The 20257-nt window shown below is 49.0% G+C and overlaps 1 protein-coding gene across 1 annotated transcript in view; it reads left to right on the plus strand.

The window, feature by feature from the left end:
- Nucleotides 1-20257, plus strand: part of B4GALT1 (beta-1,4-galactosyltransferase 1) — a 46538-nt gene that overhangs the window by 15502 nt on the left and 10779 nt on the right. The window contains exon 3 of the mRNA XM_006098782.3: nucleotides 10746-10981. Within this exon, the coding sequence (XP_006098844.2) occupies nucleotides 10746-10981 (236 nt within the window). The remainder of the gene's footprint in view (nucleotides 1-10745; nucleotides 10982-20257) is intronic.

Raw genomic sequence — 20257 nt, forward strand, 5'->3', positions numbered from 1 at the left:
CCTTAAATTCCTTTTTATTTCTATAAGGTTGGTAGGGATGTTCCCTCTTTCATTCCTGATTTTGGTAATTTGAGTCTTTTTTTGTTTTTTAATCACCTTTCTGGTCAGTCCATGCCTTTTTTTTTTTCTTCAAAGAACCAACTTTTGGTTCATTGATTTCCCTAGTGTTCCTCCATTCTCTTTTTTCATTAATTTCTGCTCTAATCTTTATTTTATTCCTTCTTCTTGCTTTAGACTTAGTTTGCTCTTCTTTTTCCAGTGTTTGAAGGTGGGAGATTAGGTTATTGATTTGAAATCTGTAGATCATGCACTTGTACCATTTTAATAGATACTGTCAAATTGCCCTCCAATTTATGCTCATCAGCTGTGAATGAGAAGTGCCTATTTCCCACATGCTTGCTGGCACTGGGTATTATGAGTCTTTTTACGTTTGTCAATATGATGATCAAATATGGTATGTTGTTTGAATTTGTTTCTCTAATTAGTGATGATGTTGAGCAAACTGTCATGTGTTTGTTGGCTATTTGTATTTCTTCTGTAAATTACTTGTTCATATTTTTTATTTATTTTTCTATTTTAAAAATATGCTTGCAGGAGCTTTTAATACTATGACTATTATTCCTTTAATATATATTATTTGCAAATATGGTCTCTACATCTGTCACCTGTCTTTTTTGTTTGTTTGTTTAATCTTCACCCGAGGATATTTTTATTAATTTTAGAAAGAGGAAGGGGTAGAGAGGGTGGGGAGGGAGAGAGAGCCTCCCATATGCACCCCTGTCTGGGGATTGAACCTACAACCTGTTTGGTGTATAGGATTACACTCAACCAACTGAGCCACCCAGCCAGGCACCTGTCTTTTTTACTTTATCTCTGGTAGCTTTGACCATACAGCCAAGTTTTGAATTTTTATGTATTTAAGTTTGTGTTTTTCTATATTACTTTAGGTTCCCCCCCCCCCCCCACTTAGGAGGGTCTATATCATTCCAAGATTATAAAATTTTTCTTCTGTATTCTTTTCTAAGCTGGTTCTTTAACATTTAATACTTGTCTCTGACAGTAAACGATGAGCAGAATCGCTGTTCAACCCTTATGTTTTGCAGGAAGGTTATGTCATGCCCCCCAAAACCATTTGAGGTCCCAGGCTCTTCTTCCAAGTCTGTCGCTGTTGCTGGTGTTCAGAGTAGAAAAGTGGAATTTTAGTCTCTTGTGATTGTAGAGCTGCAATAACCCTGTAGGCTTTGAAGTTCTAGGGAGTCGGTGAGAAGGCAAAGTAATATTTATTGATATTAGTGTCAAGTACTGTGATAAATATGTGTATGTGTTATCTCATTTACCACCTGAAAAGAACACATTGTTTTATACCTACTCTGTAGAGAAGGAAATTGGAGGGAGCTGGCTACATTTAAAGTGGTCCTGATACCCCAGAGGTATTGCCAGGAGTGCATGGTTGGCAGACTGCCCAGATGGCCCGTAGAGAAGCAGGCTCTCTACAGCCCAAAGCCTGGTTCTGGATGTAGAGAGAAGAGGATGTGCGTGACACCAGCATTACTGGTCCAGAAATCCAGTCAGGGCTCCAGAATATCGGAGGAGTAACTTACTCAGTAATAAAACTCCCAGGAGGCTTACTTACCTGCTGGATCGGATCGCTAAACTTCTGATTTACTGGGAAGATTAGAACTGTTGTCAAGTGCATTAGAGTTCTCTGGCTGCAGCACTAAGAGGGAAGGCCGTTAGTCCACAGCCAGTGAGTCAGAAGTCCGAGCAGAAAACTGAGTACATACTCCAATGGGGGGTGGTGTCAGGCTGTTGTGGCTGATGAATCTGACCCCACAGGATTGCAGACCTGCTCAGGGACCTTGGTTTGTCTAGAGCAGGGGTCCTCAAACTACGGCCCGCGGACCACATGCAAATACAAATATTGTATTTGTTCCCGTTTTGTTTTTTTACTTCAAAATAAGATATGTGCAGTGTGCATAGGAATTTGTTCATAGTTTTTTTTTAAACTATAGTCCGGCCCTCCAACGGTTTGAGGGACAGTGAACTGGCCCCCTGTTTAAAAAGTTTGAGGACCCCTGGTCTAGAGGTCAGGGTTCCTTTCTCCCCTGAACAGTGCTGGAAGGATACATCAGCTCCATCCTCCACCGCTCCCTTACTTATTTCCTTTGTACTTTCTTCCTGCTCTCCTTTCTTTCCATCCAGCCATCACACTATTCCATGCCCGTTATCATCATGGACTCCCTTTTATCCTCATTCCCCTTCCATTTCTCCACCCCACCTCTGGCAACCGTTCTAATGCGTGACTGTTTACTATGTGAATGTTTTTGTTCTTGCCAAATGGGAGCTGCTGTTTTACATATATTCATTTTTTGAAATAAATTTTTATTGATTTCAGAGAGGAAGGGAGAGGGAGAGAGAAATAGAAACATCAGTGATGAGAGAGAATCGTTGATCGGCTGCCTCCTTCATTGTCCCCCACTGGGGATTGAGCCTCCAACCCAGGCCTAGGCCCTGACCGGGAATCAAACCGTGACCTCCTGGTTCATAGGTCGAAGCTCAACCACTGAGCCACGCCAGCTGGGCTATATTCATTTTTTAATTTAATTTTTTAGATGAGTATATAGTAAAAAAATTTTTTTGGTGTATAGCTCTATATAACACAAGTATAAATTTGTCTGGCCACCACAACAATCAGGATACAGAACTTTTCTATCACTGCAAAAATCCCCTGTATAGTCCCCATTCTCCTCCAGCCCTTCACCCCTGGCAACCCCTGCCTGATCTGTTCTCCATTACTATTGTTTTGTCTTTTTGAGAATGTCATATAAACAGGTCATACAGTATATGTACATGTATTTTTAACTTATGTAAAGAGTATTCTTTTGTAGCTCATTCTGATTCTAATTTATTTCACCCAACTGTTTAAAAATATTTTTAATTGATTTTTTTAAGAGAGGGAGGAAGGGAGAAAGAGGGAAACGTCATTGTGAAAGAGATGCATTGCTCAGTTGCCTCCTGTACACACCCCAACTGATCGAACCCGCTACCTTCTGGTGCACAGAACGATGTTCCAACCAACTGAGTCATACTGGCCAGGTTCCTCTTGCTCAGTCCCTAGTTCTTTTTAGTAGAGAATGGTATTTAGAAACCAAGAACTGGGCTCCAGATGCACACCCTTGTTTTTTTAAGGTCCATTCACACCGCTGTGTGTGCACCCAGTGTCCATGGTGTTCATCCCAGTTTTCCTTCTCCCTTCCTTCATGATAGACTCCCACACTAATTCACAAATACCTCTGTAAGGAACAGCCACCCAGCCAGGGCGAGTAGAGGCACAGGAATTTGAACCCTGGTCTGTGACCTTTTCCTACCATGCTGCTTCCCGTGGAAATTGCATTTGCTTCCTGTAGAACTGTGTGTTGAATTTCTACATCTTTTCTAAAAAATAAGCTAAGAAAGTGCAGAGCAAAGTGTTCTCCCCCAGCATCCTGAGGAGGGGAAAGTAATCAAGAGGAACGGAAGTAAATGTGGCTTCTGCCATCCTGGGCCTGGAGTTCTCAAGTGGCAGGCCCTGGGCTTACCTGTAGGCGACTGTCTCCAGGCCGAGTGTGGAGGCCTCAGAGGAGGAGGGATGGGGGGACTGCCTCACTATGGAGGGGAAAGTCTTAAAATAAAAAAATACCAGATTGTTGCCCAGCCGGCGTGGCTCAGTGGTTGAGTGTCGACCTATGAACCAAAAGGTCACGGTTTGATTCCCGGTCAGGGCACATACCCGGGTTGTGAGCTCGATCCCCAGTGTGGAGTATGCAGGAAGCAGCCAATCAATGGTTCTCTCTCATCATTGGTGTTTCTATCTCTCTCTCTCCTTCTCCCTTCCTCTCTGAAATCAATAAAAATATATATATTTTTAAAATACTAGACTATTATTCTAATCCTTTCTGAGAAGTTCAAATCATTTCTTCCAGAAGTGCTCAAGTTCTAAGAGGAGAGGGGTGTAGCAAGGTCTTCCTGGACTCACAGAATTTCCAGACAGGTTGGCCTCCTGAGCCTTTCCTGGTAGTGATAACTGATAACCGTGGGCAGGCACGCAGTTTCCACTTATTCCAGCCGAGAGGTGGAGGGAGGGAGAAGGGCTGGGTGAGGAGGAAATCTGTTTTTGGGCCAGGACCAAGCAAAGCAAAAATTCCTCCTGGGACAATTTTCCCCAGTGGACAAACACTGGGAGGCCTGTTTACTGAGCTTTGAAAGCCTGTGATCCCCAACACTGCTTCTTGACCTCAGGGCCTTGTATCTCTGTGGTTGCACTTAAGGTGAAAATCTTTTTGGGGGGAGGTAGAAGAGGGTAAAGGGGGGGAATAAATGACGATGGAAAGAGACTTGACTTTGGATGGTGAACACCTAATACAGTATAAAGATGATGTCTTATAGAATTGTACACTATCTATATAAAAGCCCATGCAACCTTGACAACCGGGCGACCAGTCCGTAGCTATGATGCACACTGACCACCAGGGGGCAGACGCTTAATGCAGGAGCTGCCTTCTGGTGGTCAGTGTGCTCCCACAGCCCATCTCCCACGGTTGGCCATTCCCCTCCCCCTGGCTGGCCAGCCAACCTCCCACGGTCCCTACCCCCTGCCGGCTGGCCCCAATCGGCCCCAATTGAGACTGGGCAAGATAGCCCTGATTGGCCCCGATCGCTGGCCAGGCCGAGGGACCCCACCCATGCATGAATTCGTGCACCGGGCCTCTAGTATAATTATATTAACCAATGTCACTCCAATACATTCAATAAAATTTTTAAAAAGAAAAGAAAACCTCTTTGGGTCGCCCCAGGACAGAAGCGTACAGTTCTGGGATCTCCAGTGGCTTCCCGGCGTTCTCTCCTTGATTCCTCTGCTTTAGAAGTCAGGAATTGTGACCTTGTGTGGTACAGAAATGTGCTTGAGGAGGGTTAGGTCAGTGATGTCAAATAAGATTCACTTTTATGACACCTGGGATCAGTTGGTAGCTCCTGGAGCCCTAAGTTGAGAAGGATTCTGAGACAGAATCCCCATGGGCACAGTGTAGGGAGAGTAGAGGGGCATGTGTACCTCGATTTCCTGTCCACTCTGTAGATGCATCCACGAACACGAGAACCCTAAAGGATTAATAAGGGGAAGATAAGGGTGGCTTTTGTTGTTGTTGGAGGGGGTGGGGGGCAATCCAAGAATGTTCTTGAGGAAACCTGTCAATCTCTGGCCTCAGTTTCAAACTCTCATGTGTAACGTGGGGCTGAAACATAATTCTCAAAGTCCTTCCAGCCCTGGTCTGCCAGGATTCTTCCATGTTCTAGTTCAAAGAGGATCCAGACCCCTGGAAGTGATGGAACCTGACCATGACTTTGCTCCCTTAGGTTAGGCCTTGATACCATTGGTGACAGGATCCTGGACTGAGTGACCACATAAGGTTTTTCTGATGATCTCACAATTCACACCAGACTTGGAACTTTGGGATTATTCTCTTAAGGAACAAGTGGTATTTAGTGAAGTGCCTGTTTGATGTGGCAGTGTGAGGTTCAGCTAAGGAAATGCAACATTTTCATTAGGCTGTCCACTGCCACAGAGTTTTGAATTATAGGCCTGGACTGCAGGAAACTTATTTTAACACCAGAGGCCCGGTGCACGAAATTCGTGCATTGAGGTGGAGGGGTGTCCCTCAGCCCAGCCTGCACCCTCTCGCAGTCCGGGACCCCTCACTTCTTATCCCCCGCCTGATCGCTGCTCCTTACCGGCTGGCTCACTGCTCCTTAGTGTTGCCGCGGAGGTGGGAGAGGCTCCCGCCACTGCCACTGCACTTGCCAGCCGTGAGCCTGCTTCTGGCTGAGTGGTGCTCCCTGTGGGAGTGCACTGACCACCAGGGGGCAGCTCTTGTGTTGAGCATCTGCCCCCTGGTGATCAGTGTGCGTCATAGTGACCTGTCATTCCGCTGTTCGGTCGATTTGCATATTAGGCTTTTATTATATAGGATTGAGGGTGGGGGATGTGCCCATCAATCACAGATCAGGTGCTATGCCTGGAACCAAAGGCATCTTAAGAACCCAGAATGGGGAGTGTTTTTGCCCTTGGTTGCCTTGGTTGTACATGTGTATTAGGACAATCTGGATTCTCAAACATTAAAGGCAAGATGGTTCCCTGCTCTGTTAGCTCTGCTTCTTAACTTGTAGTTGAACTTGTGCTGTGTGGATAAACACATGTTGGTGCATGCTGCTCTGCCAGTAACTGTCCCAAGTATAAAAAGGAATGGCATGGCCTACAACCCCTGCCCTCACAGAGATGAGGGAGCAAGCAGGGAGCTCTCATCCTGCAGGGCTCAATGTGGTGTCAAGGGTATTTTGGGCATCTGGAGCAGGGACTGATTGGCTTGAGGAGCTTGAGGAACTTTAGTGGTTTAGCGAACGTGAAAGTGAGGCAAATCTAGGCTGGGTTGGCTCTAGATTAGCAGGGCTTGCTGTGCCGAGCAAGGGAGCAGTGGAATTTGTCAGAGTTGAGCTCACACATTGAAGTTATTGAGTGACTTACACGCAAGGCCGTGACCCGGACTCCCAACTGGGAAGCCCACGTGGCAGGGCTTTAGCTGGGGGAGCCGAGGACAGGCTCACATCTGCTCATCTGCTTACGTAACCCTGCTTCCCAGCTCCCAGAGCCAAGAAAACACACAAGCCAGCCCAGCGGGGCCGAGGGCCTGTGGTAGCACACGCCATGCGCCTCACAGCAAGGGAGCCTTGGCTTAGCGTGAGGACTGTCATGAAGGCTTCAGCCCTTTGTTTCTTCCCCTCGCCTCTCCCTGAGGCCTCCAGCCGTGGCTCTGAGACCCGGCCCCAGGTCTGCAAGGGTCTGGGCAGAGCTGGTTGCTGCCCCCCTGGAGTCTGAGCTCTATGAATTTTCTCACTGGGACAGAGCCAGGGGTGCAGCAGAGGACAGCTCCTGTGGGTGGCAGGAGATGTGCCGGACATTCCCGGAGGCCTCCTGGCTGGCACTGGACCCAAGGTTTGGGGCTGCCACTGACTGCCAAGTGCTATCCACTCTCAGAGGTGAGATCTGCAGGATTCTCAGAGCTGTGGAGGCTTCACAGAGAGAAGGTGGGGAAAGAATTGCCAGATTGGGCAGGGAAGGCAGGATCCGGGGGTCAGTGTGCCTTCAGTGTGTTAGAGACGATGGGGGTTGTGAGAAGGGTGCAAAGAGTGAGAAGAGGCTGTTCAGTGATAAAGCTCCACATGAGCTCTTGGAGGAGCCAGTGGGGGTGGAGTCTTCTGGAGCAGGTTGAGTTCTGGTCCCTGCAATTTACAAAGGGGAAACCAGTATCCTGAGTGCAGACGCTACTTGCCCAAAGATAGGTCATCCAGCAAGTCACTGATGGAGCTACACCAGGGCCCAGGCATCCTCTCTCCTCTCCAGGAAACCTCAGGACCACCTTTCTGGAACTCCTGAAGGGGCAAAACTAAGACCAGCCTGCAGGTGTCTGCTTCAGGAGGCTGGGCAGACCAAGTGTGGATTCCTGTCTTCTGGGCTGGTTTCCGAAAGTATGAGTAAGGTGGTAGGGTGACAGTCCAGATGCACTTGGGTTCCTGAAAATGGGGTTATGTTTAGTAGCATCTCGAGAAGAAAAGGTGCAAAGGCTTTGCAGATGTTGTGGGGCCCTCTGAAGTGAGAAGAGCCCGGTGACAGATCTTTTTCATGTTTTTCACAAGTGCACGGTGCAGCAGGGCCTCCCAGAAGACTTTGCCCAGGCCGGGGAGTCAAGCAGTTGAGGCCTGCTGGACCCCGTTGGGAAGGGCTGCTCTGTGACCTCTGAGTTGTAGGAGACACTGAGGGCCCTCCTTGCCTGCAACCTCCGAGACTTGTGAAGATGGGAGGTTCCTCTCCCCATTGCCCAGCTTGCCCAGACAGAGGCACCTAGGCTCTGGCCTGGCTGGTTGGCTCAGTGGATAGAGCATTGGCCCGCAGACTGAAGGGTCCCGGGTTCATTTCCAGTGAGGGGCATGTTCCTGGGTTGTGGGAGGCAACCAGTCCATGTGTCTCTCTCACATCAGTGTCTCTCTCTCTCTCTCTCTGTCTCTGTCTCTTCTCCTCCTTCCATTCTCTCTAAAAAGCAATGGAAAAGTATCCTTGGGTGAGGATTAACAACAAAAAACAAAAAAAAACAGGACCAGAATCACCTAGGCCCGTGGTCGGCAAACTGCGGCTCGCGAGCCACATGCGGCTCTTTGGCCCCTTGAGTGTGGCTCTTCCTAAGCCTTAGGAGTACCCTAATTAAGTTAATAACAATGTACCTACCTATATAGTTTAAGTTTAAAAAATTTGGCTCTCAAAAGAAATTTCAATCGTTGTACTGTTGATATTTGGCTCTGTTGACTAATGAGTTTGCCGACCACTGACCTAGGCTCCTTGTTAATTATTCACCTAGGTCCTTCCCAAGATCTCCCCAGTTCAGGCTCTTTAGGGGAAGGGCCTGAGAGTCCATATTTTTTAGAAATTGCCTCAGGTGATCCTGATGATAGGTTTGGGGAAAACTGGTCCAGGCATCCCCTTACTTAGTCCTAGAGTATAAAGCCAATACTCACCTGAGGGCACCCTAGGATATGGAAGCTGGGTCAGCCAGCAGCCCAGTGAGGGACTGATCTGTGAGGCCCCCGCCCCTCCAGAGAGGGAGGTACATGGCCCAGGAGGCAACAGGGCTTTGGAACCCTGAGGGTCCCCTTCCTCACCCCGGGGGATCGGCTGTCTGAGTTCTGTGGTAATGAAGAAAGGGAAAGGACAAGGCAAGATTGGGACTTTGCTTTTAAGATGCTGGCCTGTCTCTCCTTGCAAAATTTGCCATTAGAGGAAAGAGGGAAGGGCATTTCTGGCAAAGAGAAAAGTGCAGTCATAGGCCTGGTTTATAAGAATGGGGAGGGAGGTAGAGCTGAGACTGAAGGGCCTTGTTGCCAAGCCTTGCCTTGTCCAAGGCGACACGGCCTTAGAGCCATGGGAGGTTTTTAGTGGGAAGGTAATGATCAGAGCTGTGTCTCAAGAAAATGAATGGGAACAGGTCCGGTGGTGATGGAGCTGGGTCAGCACTGGAGGGAGGGAACGCGAGTGGTGTGCTGGAGGTGCAGGGGAGGGGAGAAGGAGAGGAGATGGCTGGTTCGCACCTGTGAACAGGCAGGAGGAGCAAGAGTCACAGCTTGCTTGTCTCCGGCTGTCTCATTTCAGGAGGGTAGTGATCTCTGGGGACGGGTGCTCAGAGAGCCACATACTATTGATAAACAAGGTGGCAGAGGGTGCACACTGGTTCTCACTGGCATGTTTCAGGTGAACTTGCTCTGAGTTTGTGGTCAGCGTTCTCACCTCTGTTCCTTTGTGCTTGTGACTAGTTTGCTTCACAGGGGAAGCTGGTTACACTAGAGTATCAGTTCTCAAACTGCGTCCCCCGGTAAAATGATTCTGTGGCCCAGTACATTTGGGAGATGGCGAGTTAAATAAAGTGAAGAAAGTTTTTTGATTGCACACCTTCTCAGAGCCTTTGGTGTACGTCCTGACTTTCCAGAAGCAGGATTTAGTGGGTAGGGTTCCTGTTCTCATTTGACCAGGGGACATGTTCTTCTGTTAAGCATCCTGCTAGGATTAGTGTTTCGTGGAACCCTCTTTGAGAAAGTTTGTCCTACAGAGAATACTGGGCGCCTGGGTTCAAGTCATGACTCAGTCCCCAATTCCCTGTGTGTCCCTGGGCCAGTCACCTTTCTTCTGCCCTCACCGTCTGTGCTGTGTGAGGGACAGTTCCCAGCAGCCCTCTCGTAGCGCCACCTGTTTGTGTTTAGGAGGCAAGAGCTGCCATGTCTGTATCTGGATCTTGGCCTTGGCCTTTCCCTCTGCTTCTAACTTGCCACTAACTAAAAACCCACCGTCCATACACATCTCATCCATTTTTCACCTAAGCCAGAGAGCTCTCCTACTAACTATTTCTCTCATCTGGAGCCACGTTCTTCTAGGCCAGAAACTTTGCGGTGATCCCTGACTGGATTCCCTCCCTTCTACTCAGCGTCTTCTTTGATGTTCTTTGCAACTGTTTTCTTCTCCCTTGCCCCTCAGTCTCCTCTGGGGTCTCCTTTCCTCCATCCTTCCGGTCAAGTTTGTTTCATCTGTGCATCAACCCTAGAGACATAGGTTACTCATGCCACTCCTTGCTACCTTCTGATTTTCTCAACACTGACCTCTACACACACACACACACACACACACACACAACACACACACACACACACACACACACACACACACGTTTCCTCAACTGGGCTAAGTTCAGAGAGAACCTGTCCAAACCACACTGACTGGGAGGTGGCAGAGCTAGGTCTCAACCTCGGGATTTCTGAGCAAGTGCTTTCTCCTCCCTGCTCTCTGATCCTTGCAGCAGCCTGCCAGGAGGTCAGGGCAGAAATTGCCCCACTTCCACTTCACAGTTGAGAAACACGGAGTCTGAAGGGAGTGTGGCCTGCATAGGCGAGTGCTTCGCAGGGTGACCCGCCTTCCAGGTTTGTCTGGTACGACGAGTTTCCTGGGATGGTTGGTCACTCTTGTGCTGGACACGGTACCTAGTGCTGGGCACGAATGCCTTTTCCATGGCCGCACTGCCTCTCTGGAAGAGCTGTCTCCTGCGGCCTGGCCACCTGGTACCCCCTGTGAAGCAGCGAGTCCCACAGCCTGTTGACTTCTCCTTCCTCCACCCCTTTAGTCGGCCCCATGCTGATCGAGTTCAACATACCCGTGGACCTGACGCTTCTGGCGAAACAGAACCCCGAGGTGAAGGTGGGTGGTCGCTACGCCCCCAAGGACTGCATCTCTCCTCACAAGGTGGCCATCATTATTCCATTCCGCAACCGGCAGGAACACCTCAAGTACTGGCTGTATTACTTGCACCCAATCCTGCAGCGTCAGCAGTTGGACTACGGCATCTATGTTATCAATCAGGTGAGGTGTCTGGGAAGGGGGAGCCAGGGAGGAAGTATGTGTATGTGCGCGCACTCTAAATATGAGAGTAAAGAGGTGGGCAAGGAAAGGATGTAATTTCCTTGGTATCTGATTTTTTACAACTCGATCACTATCACCCTCTTTATTTTCATTAGTGTAAATAGGCCAAATGCCATACAGTGGGCTTGCTTGTTGCTGTAACTCTTTAGGCAAGGAAATTGCTGGGATGCTTTGTTTGTGTGTTTGGGGTTTTTTTTGGAAGTCCCCTTCCAACAAAATGGAGAGAAAAATAACAGCTCTTATTCTCTCCAAATAAAGCAATGACTATTTTCTGTCTCTGGGTAGCTGTGTGTTTTCCTTTTAGAAAATAGAAATACCCACTTGGAGTCAGACCTTTAGTTAACTTCAGATTTACCCGGTTTAACTGCTGTTTCTGAGGTACTCACAAGAGACAATGCTTTTAGTTCAGGCCTGAATGCCAGGCCCCAGCGAAAGTTTGGGGAAGTTTTATTTGTGGTCCCCTGAAGATCATGTGGCCTGAACTGAGTCTGAGAAAAGAGCTTCTCTCTGTGTCTCATCCATGTGTGTATTGAGCTTAAAGAAGCTGTTGGAGGCATGTCAGCCTTCAGCACCATGACCTGGAGAAATCAGATTAATCATCGAGGCAGTTTTGTGTGTGTGTCTTTTTCTTTTCTTTTAAAAAATATTTTTATTGATTTCAGAAAGGGAGAGAGAGATAGAAACATCAATGATGAGAGCGAATCATGGACCAGCTGCCTCCTGCACACCCCACACTGGGAAGTGAGCCCGTAATCTGGGCATGTGCCCTGACTGGGAATCGAACCGTGACCTCCTGGTTCATAGGTTGACGCTCAACCACTGAGCCACACCGGCTGAGCAAGAACACAGACATGTTAAAGGAAGAAGGAAGGATAGAAGTATAACTTTGGTATATCAAGTTTATTTTGAATACTTAATTCACCTCTTTAGACTATAACCTTCTAGGTGCAATAACACATCTAACTTATCTGTATACCAAATTTCATTGGCATTCATCTGAAGAGACAGAGTATGCCAATTTCTAAAAGGCCAAATGTCCATTTTAAGATAAATTCTGAATCTGCTTGAGGTAGTAAGTTGACAGCTTCCATCAAAGTTGAGGGACTTTGTGTGGCTCCCCTTGGACCAGAAGGGAAGCTGAAACCAGCAGTGTGTCCCTCAAGCATTTCTGAGGCCCACTGTGCATAGTCCTGGACCAGTTGCTGCAGAGAGATTCTAAAGAAGTGTAAGGCCCCAGTTCTGCCTGTCCCAAAGCTTCCATTCCCCCTTCTGGCGAGTGGACACTTCCAGAAAACCATTTGTTAACAATCCCAAATAGCACGTGATTGGATGGTGGCTCCCAAATGCTCTGGAAGCTCAGGAAGGAGAGCAGTGGTCTGGAAGAACCAGGATAAAAACTGGGTTCTAAAGGCTGGAGGGAGACATGGTCATCTTAGCTGGGGCCAGAGAATGGGGACTTTAAGGGAGAAAGCAGCCTTGCATGTTCCTGGAGAGCGAGATGACCGTTGGGTAGGAAGGCAGCAGAGGTTCCAGGGCCTGATGTTGGAGCTGAGTCTGTCAGGCAGGAAGGAGCAGATATCTGCTTTTCACGGGAACTGAGGCTCAAGATTGGGAGACAGGTGGTGGGCAAACCCCTCGGGCTCTTTGAGTCCCTCGGCCAACTGAGGCATCGACCAGGGCCCTGAGATAGCTGTGGGTCAGCTACCATAGAAGAATGTTGGAGAATGTAAGAGAGAGTAAGTAAATGCCAGGCCACTTCAATCCAAGTATTTGTTTAAGAAACAAATGTGAGAGAAACATCCATCAGTTGCCTCCTGCACCCATCCCTACCGGGGACTGAACCCTCAACCTGAGCATATGCCCTGACCGGGAATCGAACCAGCAACCTTTCGGTGCACGGGAAGATGCTCAACCAACTGAGCCACACTGACCAGGGAAGCCTCTACATCTTTTCCTTCTCTTCCAAGGGTTAACTTTCCTCTCTCTCTCCCTCTCCCTCTCCCTCTTGTTAATTGTTTTCTTCTGCTCCAGCTCCACCCTGGTTATTTCTTTGGGAAAATACAATCTGATTTTGAGATAACCGAGTCTAAGGAGAAACTTAATTTTCCCCTGCCTTTCTAGGAGAGAGAGAGAGACAGACAGACAGACAGACACAGACATCTTCGGTTGCCTCCCATACGCACCCTAACTGGGAATCTAACCTGCAACCTTTTAGTGTACTGGATGATGCTACAAAGAACTGAACCACACCAGTCAGGGGAGAAACCTAAGCCTTTTGAAAGAAAGAGGCCAAGGAGAAACACTGCATCATTCCCCCTCTCTCCCCAAATTAACCTAGAAACTTCTTGTGTTCTCTGTTTTATAGTTGTTTTAGAGGAAGAAAGGGAGTTCAGAAGGAGTTTGTAGCATCAGGCTTCAACCTTTATGTACTATTGAGCAAAGAGGCGTCATTTGAGCCTCTCAGTGTCTTCCTGTCTCAGACACCCCACTGTCATTTTGACCATTTATCCCCAACCCCAATTAAGATTAGAGAGAAAGAAAAAAAGAAAAAAAAATTAGAAAAAAGATAAAGAAGAAAAAAACACCAAAAGATTAGAGAAACAGAAGGCTTAAAATAGGAGGGGGCTCTGAGACATCTAGTCTAGTGGTTCTTAAGTTTTTAAGAATAGAACCTCAAAAAAAAAAAAAAAGAGAATAGAACCTCCACCCCCTAACTTACCCTTCAGTCTTTGCTGGGATTTGCTTGAACCTCTGAGGCCAGATCGTGTGAAAATGTCTGCTCTGTTTCACGGATGAAGCAACTGAGGCTCAGAGAAGGGAAGCAGAAGTCACATAAGTAACTGTAGGGCTGCAGCTCAAGACCCTGTCCCGATTCCTAGGGCCCTCTCATTGCACGGGCAACAACTCTCTCCTCGAGGCCACTCAGCCCCTCCCTAAAGAGTTCCTTCTCAAAGCTGGGTCTCCAGGGCTGGGAGTGAGCTCCAGCTCAGACTGCCTGGGTTCTGGCTCTGCCACTGACCAGCTAGTGCCCTTCAGCATGAGTTCTTAAAAAAATTTTTTTTTAAACATTTTTATTGATTTCAGAGAGGAAGGGAGAGAGAGAGAGAGAGAGAGAGAGAGAGAGAGAAACATCAATGATGAGAGAGAATCACTGACGGGCTGCCTCCTGCATGCCCCTACTGGGGTTCGAGCCCACAACCCGGGCATATGCCCTTGACCGGAATTAAACCTGGGACACTTCAATTTGCAGGCCGATGCTCTATCCACTGAGCCGGCCCGGCTAGGGCGAGTATTTCGATTTGAGTTCAGCACAGTTCCTCCGTTTCCTGGTTGGTGGGAGGGCAAGGTTTTAGTACTTCCCACACGGGGCTGTGAAGCACCTGGCACCTGGTGAACCCTCAGTGACACTGGTTATTACTGCGATGACTGGAGTTTCTCCTCCTCACCCCCCTTCTTCCTGCCCTTTTTCTCTAATCAGTACCGAGGTGGTAAACTCTTTACTGCTCTCCCTCTTCCTGCTTCACCCCCCTCCGTCACTCAGGACCAGCGTTGGGATTCTCTCTCATTTGTGTGGCTTGCAGGGAGTCAGAGGAGAGCAGATAAGGACATAAAGCCGAGAACCATCAGATAACAGAATCTCAGGGGATGTAGTACCACGTCAGCCTACCAGCTCCTTCAGAACAGGGCTGTGTCTCAAGCTCCACACACAGGGGTGAGCTTTCACTGGCTTTTGTGGCTCCTACCCCTGTCCACATTAAGCTTATTAACCACCCCATTTTGGTTGCCTCCCACATGCACCCTTCCAGGCACCGTGAGAACTTATATCTCACAATAAGGGGTGGGGGGCTTACCAGTCGACACGGAGAACAAGCATTGCTGTTTGTTCTCGGGTCTTCTGCCCCAGCACACCAGTGTCTGAGACTCCCATTAGGGTTCTGGCACAGCCAGCCTGTTGGAACTAAGGGTGCCGCTCTGAGGCACAGAAGTCCTCCCCAAGGTCTAGCACTGGAACCGTGGTGCAGAGTGGACATCAAGGTGTCATAGTGGGTGGGGGGTGGGGTGCATACTGCACTTCCTCATACTTTAAGGAAACTCTAAAACCACCCAAGATAAAGGGGAGACAGGTTGCCACCTGGCACCACCAGCCCTAAACAAATACAGGATGTTTGTGGGATTAACTGCCACAGGAGTAAGTTACCACAGGTGAGGAATGCAGGCCCACCTGGCCAGGTGGATTTGTAATCACCATGGCAGCCCTCTGCCCTGGAGCCAGCACCCAGGACTGGTCTCTCCACTTCCCTTTGTATATCCCCTGGCACCTCTGATCTCCCTCAGCTGCCCAAGATCTTTCTGGTTCTACCATGCCTGGCCCTTTCTTTAAACCCTTCCGTGTGTCCCTACTGCCCGCAGGCAAGGGTCTGCAGGGTCTGAAGCCCTGAGGTCAGCATCCAGGACCCTCTGCAGTCCAGCCCTGACCTGCCTCCAGCCACCTCCTCCTCAGGCTCCATTCACACCTTTGTGTCACAGCCATCCTGGGTTCTCCATCTTCACCCAGACACACTCTGCTCCCGCCTGTTGCCTTTGCTTATGCCTTCCCCGCTGCCCTGCTTGCCTGCCTTCCCTCCCCTACCTGCTCTCTTTCTGGCCACCATTTGAGGTCCCTCCCATCCCCCCCCACCCCCCAAACTTATTAGCTCTGTGAAACCCCAGGTGGGGCTGACCTCTCCCTCCCTGCTGCTCCCAGGCCACTTAGCACATCCTAGCAAGGGATGAGGGGTGATTGCTGTGTGTGCGCTCACCCAGCTGGCGGCTCCTGGACTCCCAGCCCCCAATTCTGACTGCCTCTCTCCCTGACCACCCGGCTCCGTGTGCTCGGTCAGGGTTTGGAGCACGGAGCCGTTCCCTTTGACTCCTACCCTGCACTTCCACCCACTCTCAGGACCCCTTGCTCCCTGTTCTCCTGTGAGGACTGTGCCTGGAAGTGAAGCCTCCTTTCTCAGTCAGGCCAGGGCATGATCCTTGGGAACCTGCACAGCCCCTCCCAGGCCTTTCCCCAGAGTTCTCTGCTCCTTGCTGACCAGAGCAGGCCTAGGACACAGCCCTTGGGGAAAATGGAGAGGATCCATTTCAACCCTGTGGTTGTTGAAGGTCATAAAACTTTATGGTCCTTTGGACTGAACATCTTTCATGGTCTCACTTTGAATTTTTACTCTAACGACCCTCATTGTTTCTGCTGAGGGAAGGCTGGGAAGGTAAGTGGCTTGCTTGGGTCCCTGATGGCTGGGTGGTGGAGCTGGGGTTGGACAGAGATCGCATGAAGCCTAAGGAATGCCTCTCTTCCCCTCCCTGGGGAACAGCTCCACTCCCACTTGGTGATGCTGTGATTCCCATAGGTCATGGGGGGTGGGCCTTGCCTTTGGAGCTACAGCCTCAGAACCCTCAGTGAGGCTTGCCCATGATCCTGCTCACAGGTAAATCCTGGCCGGAAAGGCTGGGGTGAGGGGAACGGTGGGGGGAAGGCCCAGCTTTTTCAGGCTTTGAAGTTTTTCAATCTGTGCATTGTTGTGAAACGGTTCCAGGCCGCTGGTCCGGGACCCAGTGTGGGCAGGTTTGGAGAGAGCCCGTTGTACCCTCAATGAGTGAAAGTATCTGTCACCATTCCCAGCAGCTTATCTCTGTCCCTGGGCCAGGCAGCGGGTTCCTAAATGAGGCCCAGATGAATTGGGGTGAAGCAGACTCATGAGTCTGCCCCATTACTGAGGATGGCTGCCTGGGGCCCCCACTGGTTTGGTGTCTATCTTGACCATCTTTTACCATCCACCATCCCTGCCTTCCATTCCCTGCCCAAGCGGTCAGCCTCCAGATTGGTGTGGGCGGGAATGGGGCTCAGGAGGGGCGGGGCTGACCCTGTCCTGCAGCACCCCCTGCTTGAGCTTCCTGACGGGGCCGGCCGGGAGGGCTGTGGGAGGACTGGGAGTGTCTGTGTCCCACCACTCCCTGTGCACTGCCCCAGTGTGCAGGGTCTCCTTTGCTGTGTTCCCCCTCTCTGTCCATGGTTCACTCCGTCCTCCTGGGGAACGTGTCGCAGCACTCACAGGTACTCACACGGCTGGTGAATTGTCTCCCTGGACATTACCCTGGAAAATGCCATTTTCTTTGCTCACCCGTAACTTCAGGGCCAGGAGTGGCCACGTATAGTGATTTGCCTTTGCCCGGCTACAAGGGTGGTCAGAATGGGCTCCTTTCCCTTTGCAGCCATGCCACTTGCCTTTCTTCCTGACCTCTCTCCCTTGCTTCCACCTTTTCTCTTTTTTTCCTTCTAGTGGGGGCCTTTTTCCTTTCGTTGTTAATTCTGTTTGTAGCCAAGCCCGCTGATGGAGGAGCTTCCTTCTGGGGTCTGCTTCTTACTCTCCACCTACCTCCTCTTCTGTTCCCTCCACCTCCTAGAGAGAGGAGCGCCGACCTAACCACTGCTGTGACTGCTGCCGCCGCCGCCGCCACGCCACCGCTGCCACCCCACCCTGGTAATGTGCACACGCCCCCAAGTCAAACCCAGAGCCCAGGCCCTATGGTCAGGGGGAAGCCGTGTAACCTGCCGTGTGCTGGCCTCGGGCCCTGTGGGCCTTGCTTGGAAATGCCAGCCTGTTGTGCAGAGATCTAAGAGACGTTGCCTTCCTGAAATTAAGCCACAGTTGGGCTCATACTCCATATGTATATACTTCTGTATCCTGCTTTTCCTTAATTCCATGTCATCAGCATCTTCCCATGTTATTTCATGGTCTTCATAATCATCACTTTCCATGCCTTCATAGTAGTTGAAGCATGCATTTCTACCATAATTAACTTAGCCATCCTTCTGTATTAGCAGGCATTTAGACCATTTCCACTTTCTCACTAGTGTGAATAGTACTGTAATGAACATCTTCGAGTCTAAAGCTTATTCTGAGTTTGTTTCTACATTTAGGTTTCTCTAGGCTAGGTTTTCAGATACAGGATTATGGGTTTAAAAAAAAATTTAAACTTTTTATAGTTCTTAAGGTAAATGGCCAAATTGTTTTCTGAGAGAAGCCTTTATTTTCTAAAGTGTTTCTCTGCAGAAAGTCCGTGCCGCAGGCCCAGGGAGAGAGACCGACATCCTGCAATGGCTCCTGCGGAGCTGGGCTTTAAAAATTCTCTGTGTCCGCCTCACCAAGAATCACCACTTTCAGTTGGGGGGGTTGGGGCACAAATCCTTCCTTGACTTGCAAAACGTGACCCTTGTTTAAAACCTTCAAAGGCTTTCTGTGGCCTGAATCAAAGATAGCACCTGAGTGTTTTAGCAGAGTACCCAGCTTCCCCCTCCATCTCATGATTTGTCCACCTCCGCCTTCATGTCTTATTCTGGCTTCCATGTTGTGTACTTCTTGTATTTCCTTAGATGCTTTCTTTCCCCCACAGCCTTTACAAATGCTGCTCTCTCTCCTAGGACTGCTAAACGTGGCTAACTTCTTTGAAGCCTTCTCCAGTCCCCTAGGACTAGGTTAGTGCCATCACCTCCACTCCACCTGTGCTTGGCTCTGTGACCCCCCCTCCCGCCCCCTTCCCCGGTAGCTGTAACCACAAAGCGCTCATCGCTCAGCACCCATGGCAATTGCCTGTTTAACTTGTAACACCTCAAAAGCCGGGCCTGTTTATTTTCCTTTTTCGTATGCCTACTGTTAAACGTGGAGTAGACACTCAATGAATGGCAAGAACGAATATATCAAACACGGGAACACAGGACCCTCTGGCCCTCTTCTGTCTCTGGGGCTGGCTTGCTCTTTCTTTTTCTTGGTAACTGCTTCATTGAGATGTAATCACATGCCATAACATTCACCTATTTAAAGTCTGTAACTCAGTAGCTTTCAGTATATCTATCTAAACCATAAAATCAAGTTTAGAGCATTTTTATTGAGCCAGAAAGAAACCCCACACCTCTTAGCTACAAATCCCTCCATTCCCCACCACCCTCGGCAGCCACTCATCTTTCTGTGTCTGAGGGTTTGCCTATTCTGGACGTTTCTTATAAACGGAATCATAATAAATATGTGATCCTTTGTGACTGACTTCTTTCACCTGGCATGTTTTTAAGGTTCATCCATGTTGTAGCATGTTATCCGTACTTCATTCCTTTTTATGGCCGAATAACATTCCATTGTATGGATCTACCGCTTTCGTTTATCCATTCATCTGTTGATGGGCATTTGTGTTATTTCCACTTTTTAGCAATTGTGAATAATGCTGCCGTGAACGCTGTGTAAAAGTTTGTGTGTGGACATATGTTTTCATTTCTCTTAGGAATATACCTAGGAGTGGAATTGCTAGATCACATGGTAATTCTTAGTTTATCTAATTGAGGAACTGCCAGACTGCTTTCCACAGCAGCTGCACCTTTTTACATTCCTACCAGCAGTGTAGGAGGATTCCGTTTTCAGTGGACACGCTATTTGCTCTTTCTTATCTTTAGTGTAAATGAGGGCTCTAGAAAAAGGTTTTAATAGCCCTGGAGAGCTATCTGATACTTCTTAAGACATTCCTCCCTGCCACCCAGATCTGCCAGAAGGGGCACTGGGTTTCTACATGATGTGTCTGAAGGTAGCTTCTTTCTTCTTTTCTCTCCTCTGAGGAGCGTGGCCTTTAGGCCTGTGCCAGGCCTCCCACCTTGGGTCTCCTCACTCTACCCCAGGCCAGCATGCCTGACCAAGCTCAGGCTCCTGTTCTCTCTGTTCTAGCCATTGTTGGTTCTGCCTGACCAACTCTGACACCCACTATCGGGATTGTATGCCCAGTGATAAAAGACTTCTCTGTGAACTTCAATCGAAGGGACAGCCATCCTGTCCAACTGTGAAAATGCCATATAGTTTTTGACCTTTCTTCTTTCCTCTTGTCCTCTCCCTCTGTTAGGAGCCGGTTGCCCTAGAAGGAAGGGATAAGTATAGCTCTTTAAAAAAAAAAAAAGTTATTGTTGATAGTATTAGGGATACTATAACTCTTGTCTACCAATGTAAAGAAGACTGCACATTAGTCCGGCTGGTGTTGCTCGGTGGTTGAGCGTCGACCCATGAACCAAGAGGTCACTGGTTTGATCTCCAGTCAGGGCACATGCCTGGGTTGTGGGTTTGAGCCCCCGTAAGGGGTGTGCTGGAGGCATCCAATGATTTATGGCCGCCTGTCTACATTGATGTGGTCGGATTCCGA

Source organism: Myotis lucifugus, unplaced genomic scaffold (genome assembly GCF_000147115.1).
Source record: "Myotis lucifugus unplaced genomic scaffold, Myoluc2.0 scaffold_246, whole genome shotgun sequence".
Taxonomy (NCBI): Eukaryota; Metazoa; Chordata; class Mammalia; order Chiroptera; family Vespertilionidae; genus Myotis; species Myotis lucifugus.